The 9834-nt window shown below is 49.1% G+C and overlaps 1 protein-coding gene across 1 annotated transcript in view; it reads right to left on the reverse strand.

The window, feature by feature from the left end:
* Positions 1 to 9834, reverse strand: part of KCNK12 (potassium channel, subfamily K, member 12) — a gene marked incomplete at its 3' end in the record, with an annotated part of 51595 nt that overhangs the window by 31247 nt on the left and 10514 nt on the right. The window contains exon 6 of the mRNA XM_010838657.1: positions 3899 to 3908. Coding sequence (XP_010836959.1) covers positions 3899 to 3908 — 10 coding nt within the window. The remainder of the gene's footprint in view (positions 1 to 3898; positions 3909 to 9834) is intronic.

The raw sequence follows: 9834 nt of genomic DNA on the forward strand, positions 1-9834 counted from the left end.
CAATCTTGATTCCAGCTTGTGCTTTTTCCAGCCCAGCGTTTCTCAGGATGTACTCTGCATATAAGTTAAATAAGCAGGGTGACAATAAACAGCCTTGACGTACTCCTTTTCCTATTTGGAACCAGTCTGTTGTTCCATGTCCAGTTCTAACTGTTGCTTCCTGACCTGCATACAGATTTCTCAAGAGGCAGGTCAGGTGGTCTGGTATTCCCATCTCTTTCAGAATTTTCCACAGTTTATTGAAAAAACATTTAAAAAGATATAAACCAGGGATTTAGAAGAAGATGAAGGTGATGCTGACAAAGATGTCATGAATTAAGGTCACTGCTACACACTAACATCCTTTGCATTCAGGCCAGCCTCCCTCAGTGCCTTTCTCACCTGCTGGACACAGAAGCTGCCCCCAGCAATCTCTGAGCAGTGGTTGGGGGTGCGGAGGGCTACCCTGTTGAATTCTGCTTTGGAGGAGGGGCTTTTTCATCCAGACTCAGCCTGACTTCACTCTCTACCTTCTGTACAGCTGCAGCATCCTCAACTCCCTTCCTCCCATTATTAGACATGAATACAAATCTCCGGATGCATCACAGAGATCCCCAGGCCCACAGTTAGCCCTTTTCCTTAGATCTTCATGTGTAACTTTGATGTCAAGAAATCGAGGAGGAAGAGAGGATGAGAACCAAGAGTAGCAGGGATCATATTGAGTCACGCTGAATGTCAGTTACTAGACCCTGCCATTTGGCTCCTGAGAACATCTCTCATATTTCTCATGCTTCCTCTTCTCCTTTCCAAAGGCCACAGATAATTGGCCTGGCCCTTATCGCTATCCACCTCCACTCAAATCACTCTGCACACAAGTATTTAGCATCCGGGGCTGCCACATTAACAAATGAACAACACTTACTGACCTGTTATGTGGCCAATTACGTGGGTCCTTCCCACGACCACATAAGAGAGATGTCATTGTGAGAAAGATTTGTACACAGCTGCTAAGTTGGATGTGCCAAATTCTGCTCTTTGTCCACAGTGCATACACCAGAGCTATCATATATCATGAGCCACTTAGAGCTAATGAAGAAATAATACACACTGGCAATCCCTTTGAATGAGTTTGGAATCACATAGCAGTTCAGAGATGAATATTACAAACGCGAGGATTTGCCACCTTAGAGACACATAAGCTCCCCATAAACTGAATGGGACAGCTGGTAGTGGGCTGATTTAAATGTTAAAGTGAACAGCCAAAACAAGGGACTTCACAATTATCTGGTTGTTTCCAGGCCGTTTACAGACCGACAATTTAGACTAACTGGATTGCCTGATTTAATAGCATAACTATATAGTGACTAATCAGCCAGAATGTTCTTCTCAAACACTCATCATCGCATTATACTCCTGCTCAAGAACGTGTATCGGCCCCTTAATGCTCCTCACGCCAAATCTAAGGCATTTCTGCCCAGCTTTCAATATGACCTCTGATAAGACCTAAACCTACTAAGCAGTTTTACCAGTTGCTCATCCTCAAAATGCCTAAGGCAGGCCAGTCCTGACCTCCCGCACACTGCTCCCCCAGGCCTACCACGAGAGGTGGCATCATACACACGGGAATGAGCAAAGGATCTGGGCTTCAGCTTTGCCACTCGCTGTGTGATATCAGCCAAATTACTAATAAAAACACTAACTCATATTAAAGTGTTTATTAAATGCCATGGCCAGATGAAGCACCTATATTCATGGTCTCATATAATTCTCCCAACAACCGTGTGAGATAGACACTGTTTTATTCCCCTTTTGTAGGTGCTAAAACAGAAGCTTTAGAAGTTTGTTCGTTTAACAAACACCAGGTGCTGTGCTGTGCACTGAGAATATAACAGTAGATGAGACAAGACCTCTGTTCTCATAGAGCAGGGAGTGGCTAGAGGCCATGCAATAAACAAGTAAATACAGGAAGTGGATGACTTAGGAAAGTGGTATATACCCTAATAAGACAGCAGTGTGATGAACAGCAGCTGGGGGAGAGTGGGCGGCACTATCGTGGTCAGGTGGTTAGAGAAGGTTCCTCAGGGGTGACGTTTTCATTTTAGATGTCGAGGCATGAATGTCGTTGAGAAGTCAGCTATGCCGAGGGGACATCTAGGGAACAGGGCTCCAAGCAGCAGAAACAGCAAATGCAAATGCAATGAAATCTAACAAGTCTAATTTGGCTACAGTGAGCTGAGCAAAGGGGACAGCAGTACCAGTGAGGCCCAGAGGAGGCAGGGCCAGGTCACTCAGGGCCGTGTGGGTCACGATGAAGAGACAGATTTCCTGCAACAGGAAGTCATTGGCAGGTTTCAAATAAGGGAAGGACTTGACTGATTCATACTTTTAAAGATCTCTTTGTGGACTTCCCTGGTGGTCCAGGGGTGAAGAATCCGCCTTCCAACACAAGGGACATGGATTCAATCCCTGATCGGGGAACTAAGATCTCCAACATGCTGCGGATCTTAGCACACCACAATTGGAGAAGCCTGCGCACTGCAATGAGGCAAAAAAAGAAAAAAAGATCTTTTTGGCTGCTGTGTGGAAAAGAGGTCAAAGAGCAGAGAGGAAGCTGGAGGATTCGTTGGGAGACTGATTTGGTTGTCCCAGCAACATACGATGATTGTGATCAACGTATCCCAGTAGTGATAGGCATGGAGACAGGGGATGGAGGTGGGGAAATGTTGACCAAAACCATCAACCAGGCACAGTGACAACCACTTTCTGAGTAGTCTCACAACAGGAGGTCCCAATAAGGAACATGGTGTTGCTGTCCAAAAAACTAACCAGAATTTGGGAGGGACCAAAAGAAGGAGGAGATAGCCAGATTCCCAGATTCCTTCACACTGGAATCCATCCTGGCTGAGGGATGCATGTGCCACCAGGAAGGACCCTGAGTCAGACCAAATATGGGCACAGGCAAGATGAGTGGCCTGAGACAATCCGGAAGCTAACCCCATCACCATAAAACCTGAGGCTCTGAGCCACGTGGCAGAGCAGTTCTCCTGAGCTCCTTACCCTGCTGCTCTCTAACTAGGTGCCCCTTTCCAATAAAGTCTCTTTCTTCATCAGCACATGTATCTCCTTGGACAATTCATTTCCAAGTGTTAGACAAGAGTCCACTCTTGGGCTCTGGAAGGGGTCCCCCCTCCTGCAACAAAATTGGAGCATATTTTGCAGATTGAGCTGACCCGATTTGATGATGAATATGGAAGATTAGAGAGAAAGGAATCAGGACAGCTCCTCATGATGGTGCCAATGGTTGAGATGAAGAAGGCTGGAATAGAGCAGAAATCAAGGGTTCTACTTTGGTCTTCTTAAGTTTTGATACATACTAGACCTCCACACAGAGATGCCAGTTAGGCTGTTGGACCTCCAGTCTTTTGAAGCATAATGTGGAAGATTGGGGTTATTCATCTAGAAGTCATCAGAAGATAGATGGGGTTTAAAGCCAACAGTGTTGAAGGGGCTCAAAGAATGTTACCCCAAAATATTCAACGTTGGCATAAGGATTACTCTGAGCTAGAGGCAATAGAGAAACAACAGATGCAGGAAAAGCTCTCTACCCTTCCCCTATAAGCCCAAAGGTAAGGTATAAATTTTCCTTTGTGAAGGTGTCCCCCTCCTCTCAACTATAGCAGGAAAGAAGAACAACTCTTAATCACCAGAGACACTTCTCACCCCAAGACTGCAAGAGATGGAGTCTGCACAACAAAGCTTACTAAAATAACCCTTACCTTCCATTGAAAAGGTTTTTTGAAAGTGTTAGTCACTCAATCATGTCCTATTCTTTATGACCCCATGAACTGTAGCCTGCCAGGCTCCTCTGTCCATAAGTTTTCCCCATATGTTTACCTTCTCACAGCCTATTGCTCCTAGAAGCCCAAACCCTTGTCTCTTCCTTATAACTTCTCCACAATTTACAGCTTTGTTAAAATGGCATATAAGCCCCAGGCTTAATTGCTCTTTCTTTGGGTCTTCAATTCTTTTCTATAAAGGCCTCCATATGCATACATAATAAGCCTTTTCTTATGTTCATCTCTTTTATCAATTTAATTTGCAGTGCTCCAGGTTTAGAACCTAAGGGGACAGAATAAAAAAGTTTTCCTGTCCTACAGGTCGAGTGACAAGGTCTGGAAAGAGAATCCAGGGAGAAAGGGACCCTCTAACAGTAAGAGAGCAGAGAGGAGAGGTTTCAGCAAAGGAGACTGGATGGCAGCCAGTGCGGGTCAAGGAGTGCATGGTGCCTCAAAAGCCAAGAGAAAAGAGGATTTCAAGGAGGAATGGCCAGTGGTGTCAAATGTTGCTGAGATGCTGAGTAAGATGAAGATAGGGAAGTCATCACTGGAATTATAGTAAGGAGGCCATGGGGGATCTTACAAGAGCAGACTCGGTGGAAATATGGGGCTGGACTCTGGTTTGAGGTGGATCCAGTGGAGGAAGAGAGATGTTGACTACTCTTTTGAGATGTTTTCCTGTAAAAAGAAGCAGCGAAATGGGGAGGCAGCTGGAGGATGATGAAAAGGGTCAAGGGAGGGGTCTATTAAGAAGGAAGAAAATACAGCATGTTTGCATACTGGAGGACAGACCATGGTGTGTGTAATGGCAAAAACAAAGTCTTTGAGAAAGCTGGACAGGATGAGACCCAGTGAGGCAGGCATTTGAAAGTGGGCAGTCCATCTGCTGTTTTAAGGGAGAGGCAGCTCCACATGATGAACGGATTTGGAGTTGTAAAGATGAAAGAGTCTCTGTCTGATTACTTTTATTTTCTCAATGAAGTGTGAGCAGAGAGTGAGGGGTGTGGGAGGCTAGGAAGTCAGCCTCCCTGGGAAGAAGACGAATAAGCGGTGAACTGACACAGTAGGAAGATAGGAGGAGAGTCTGCCAGGATGGAGTGTCTGGCTGGTCCCCAGGGTCATTAATTTAAAGTTGGACTGGTCAGCATCTTTGCATGATTTTTTTCTAGTCACATGGAGCAGCTTGGGCACAGGTAAGGAATGGGTGGAAAGCTGGTATTTTGATGGTATCAGGGTAGGTATTGGAGAAGGCAATGGCAACCCCCTCCAGTACTCTTGCCTGGAAAATCTCATGGACAGAGGAGCCTGGAAGGCTGCAGTCCATGGGGTCTCGAAGAGTCAGACACGACTGAGCGACTTCACTTTCACTTTTCACTTTCATGCATTGGCGAAGGAAATGGCAACCCACTCCAATGTTCTTGCCTGGAGAATCCCAGGGGTGGAGGAGCCTGGTGGGCTGCCGTCTATGGGGTCACACAGAGTCAGACATGGCTGAAGTGACTTAGCAGCAGCAGCAGGGTAGGTATAGGGACACAATGCAGGGAGAGAGAGGGGCAAGGAGGTTAAGGGTCCTCGCAGAGAGTGAATCTAAGCTGGGTTAGGAAAGAAATGAGGGCCCAAAGAAAATAATGGAAACATCAGAGTAGAGACTACAGGTTTGGGATCCAAGGAATACTATATTGGGGCAACAGAGGATGTGAGCTGGAAAAGTGGGAGGTGGTGACTAGAAGATGGGCTTTGAAGGCAGTGCAGCTCACTAGTCATAGCTCTGAAGGCAGTGCAGTTCACTGGTCATGGACGGAACAGAGGACTTGCTGGAGGCGGATAGAGGAAAACACTGCTATAGATGATATGGTCAAGGAATGTGAGGCTGGGGTCTTGGATGGGTCATGCCTGGGAGATTGGACAGGGGTGGAGATGAAGGCAGTGAGCCGGACTTCTTAAGTGAGTGGCCAGAAGATGTTCCCTGGCAACCCCCCTAGTGAATGACAGAGCTGGAACCCTAAGGCAGGCCAGGGTCCTCAGCACTTGCCTGTAATCACTACACTATAAATGTATTCATTCTTAACATGGAGGCGCCTACAGGACCAGCCTGCTTGGCTGAATAATGCACAGCAATGAGCTTTATAATGCACTTTCCACATGTTGGGCATATGCTCTGTTGGTTGGACCACTCCAGCGGACCTGAGCAACTCCAGTCGGAACAGGGCACACCACTCACATCAGCTCTTGAAATCTATGCCTCTGAACTGCCCACTGGTCAAGTGTAATGTTTATGAATTGGACCAGAACCCCTTGACTTTAGGGACTGGGCTGCCTCAGAGATCTGGGGTCTGTGTAGCAATGGCAGTAAGGGGACTTGATGTGGCTGCTGGCTTCCTGACATACCGGCTGCATGCTGCATCTCACTTGAAATACACTGGTGTCCCTGGCTACTTACAGATGCACCAGAGTGAATCCCTCTGCAAACTGAAGCTTTCTTTTACAAAGTGAATCATCATCTGATTAAGTGGAGATTTTCGTATTTTACTTTTTTGTTAAACTGGTGTCTAAGTAGAGTTGAAAATCTTGGAAATGACCAATTATTCAAATTTATGTTCATTCCACAAGTATTCATGGAGCCCCTCCCTCCCATGTGCCAAGCCCGGTGCCAGGCGTGGGGAGATGGAGCAGAGAACAGGAGAAAGAGGCTCTGGGTATGGGGAGGGTCAGGCCCTGCAGTTGCACTCAACATGGGCAGTTTTGTGTTTTCTTTTCCCTCCCTGGCCTGGGCTATCCCTGCAGCTTTTCTGGCAGGTCCTGGTGTGAGCAGCTCACCACGAGGCGTTCAGAATTCAGAACACTTGGCAGCAAGGGGATGAGATCGTGGCCATTTGGAAAGGATTAGGGAGAAGTCACGCGGAGTGCGATTTGAGGCTTATGTTTATCTCAACTGTAACTTTCCAGAAAGCTGGGACACCCCCATTCCAATAAAAGCTTTCCCAAGTATTTTTAGAGGCATTGTGATGGTGCTTGGCTGTGTGGATGAGGTGGTTTTCTGGATTTGTGGAACTGCATTTAGTTACTAATAAAACTTCTGTTCAATTTATGAGCCAACATCTGGTTTCTAAGGGGTGTGCCATGGGCTAGTGATGGAGAAGGTAGAGCTATTGAGCTGAGAGACAGAATTCAGCAGGGCTTCCTTGTGGCTAGAAGCTGCAGTGATGGCCAGGGCCAGATGGGCCATCTGGGTTGGAGGGAGAGCTGGGACCAGAAGCCTGGCTTCATTGTTCAGAACTGAACTTTTCCCACCACTCCTGGGGCACTGGGGCTGAGGCTCAGAATCATCTGGTTTGGTTTCACTCCAGTAATTCTGCCGGGCCCCAGGCGGGGTAGGACAAGGACCCGGCTGACTCAGAGAGCCACGGAGACAGCACTGTTCGCCAGGGGATCCCCAGCCAGAGTGAGCTGGCTGTCTGCTGCACACCTGCCAGCCACTGAGAGATCGTTAAACCAGTGGCCCAGCAGAAGGGCCAGTGCGCAGCCAGCCCCTCTGGCTCCGCAGGGTGGGGGGAGAAAGGCAGGCGCTGGGAGGTTCCTGGAGCCCAGCCCGCACCCAGCTTTTTCCACTCTCTTTTTATTATTTCCAGCAGTCCAAGGTTTTCAGTTACTCACACTCATTTATTCATTCCATCCATTCAACATACGTTGATTAATCGCCGACTTTGTGCCAAGCATTCTGCTCCATGATTTGCAGAAACTACCTCTTTGCTTTTCAATTATCTCCATCTCCAGACACGGTGCCCACTTCATAGTAGTCATTCAATGCATGGCTGCTTCCAGATGGCTATCACTGTCATTAACTAACGGTGATAAGCCCGACTAAGACAGGGCTCCTGACCTGGAGGAAGGAGAAAGGACACCTACTGGGTTCTGGGTCCTGTGCCAGACTTTGCTATACCTTAGCCCACTGCACAGAGGCTGGCATTATTGCCAGGGAAACTGGCATCGAAACAGATAATGACCACGTGTCTTGGGGCAGTAAGAGGGGCTCCAAGAAGGTCTCACTCTTGTGGTCTCATCTGAGCTGCAACTTGAAAACCAAGTTCATTTGGTGGAAAATGGAAAGAAAGGGAAGACCATCCAGGTGGAGAAAACAGTATGAACAAAGGCCTGGAGCCTAAACGCGCCTGGAATTCAGGGGTGGGCTGTGTGGGAGGGTGAGGTGGAGGGGGCTGGCCAGAAGTTGAGAGTGGCTAGAGTTGGGGGTGCACTGGTGGGTCCTAGGTTTCATGCATTCCCTCAATGTCTGAACAGGTCTGCCTCTAAGACATGACCTTGGATAGTCCTGAGCTGGCCATGTCCCCAGAGTTTCCTGGCTGGTGTGCTCAAGTGCGGACCTTCGGGTTATTTGCTTTTCTGTTCCCACCTCTCCTTGGCCACTGCTGCTATCCCAAGTACAAGGCTGAGGGCCCTCAGGTCATGAGGTCCTTTCTCTGGGCAGGAGCTGGGTGTGATGGGCCCTGAACGTTCCCATCAACACAGCTCCTAGAGTTGTAGTGAGCTCTGCACAGAGTACCCTGCTCATCCACACTCTTGCCTGTCTGTAGCCTCCCTCAGAAAGGATGCGTGGTGGTGTGGGATGGAAAGCAGGCAGCCCTCGGCTCAGCATAGCCACTGGGGCTACAAGGAGCACAGCAGAACCAAATCCAAATCCCTAAACTGTGCCTGAGCCCTTGCTGACACAGCCGCACATTCACCTCCTCTGCCCCCACTACTCAGCAGACCCTAGACTGGGCTGGGACTCGTCTCCCTCTGTGGCTGTGCGTGGCTCGGGGCAACAGAGAGGTTGTTGTGCAGTCAGGGCTCCTGAATCCTCTATCCTGCCCCTGATTCCTTTGCTGTGTAACCCCAGGCAAGTTGCTTAACCTCTCTGAGCTGTCTCATCATCTGTGAAATGGGAATACATTCTCTTTGCGGTTCTGGGGTTTGGGAAAAGATTCCTGAGTAAACACAGGTAAAAACACTGTACAGGGGAAACATAACACGTGTGTATGGCGGGGGCGGGGGTGATAATCAAAGGGATCAGAGATGCTTCCGGTACCCTTTGGCTCCCCAGAACAAAGGCCCTGACTCCTGGCAGGGTGGAGTCTGGAGAGGGAACATGCCGGCAGGCTCTGCAGCCTCGCCTCTCCTGCCCTAGACCTGGGGATGCTGTCTCCACCCATCGGGGGAGCTGAGGAGCCCCAGAGTGAAGGGAGTAGCAGCACCTGGCTCCCCCAACAATGGGGTGACGCCATAGTGCCATCCTACAACTGCCTCTCCGTACAGTCCCAACACCAGACCCGCCTCAGAGAAGCATGGTGAGGCCTGGCCTGAGCCATGTCTGGTCTCTCTGCTGGTCTCAGCTCCACGACCTCCCCCTAAGCCCAGGCTCTGCCAAGAGGCCCCAGCCCACCAAACACAGGGGGTGGGTGGCGGGGGATACAGGGTGGCTTCCCAGGGCTCTGCTTGAGCGATGAAGACCAGAGACACAGCAGGGGACACCGGTCTAAACCACCATTCGGTCACTTGTTCAGTTATTCACCAGTCTTCTTTAAAAAGATCAAACAGCACACACACGAGGCATTAAAAATTCTAGTTGAAGACCCAAAGAAAATGCATTTTAAAGAGCACCCTCCCAGGTCAGTTATGTAACAGCATCAGACAGCAATGAGCCCCAGAGATAGTGGCCCATGAAAGGGTGGTAGATGCCACAGGGCAGGGGCGGCGAGACCCAGAGGGCTGGACGCGGAACAGTGGGTCAGGGCTGAACTCAGCTTCCCTTTGCACAGGTGGCAGTGCAGGGCTCGCCCATGAGGCTCACCCTGTTCTGAGGGGCTGATGCTTTCTGAGGGCTCGCCAGGCACTGCACACACAGATTAGCTCCTTCTTCCCTTGTGGGCGCCCACGGGCAGGGGGCATTGCTATCCTCACTTTTCAGAGGAGGAAACTGAGGTGAGAAGAGGCATGCCCTCTCACTAGGAGCGCATGGCTCAGA

This window comes from Bison bison, unplaced genomic scaffold, assembly GCF_000754665.1.
Source record: "Bison bison bison isolate TAMUID 2011002044 unplaced genomic scaffold, Bison_UMD1.0 scf7180017864101, whole genome shotgun sequence".
NCBI lineage: Eukaryota > Metazoa > Chordata > Mammalia > Artiodactyla > Bovidae > Bison > Bison bison.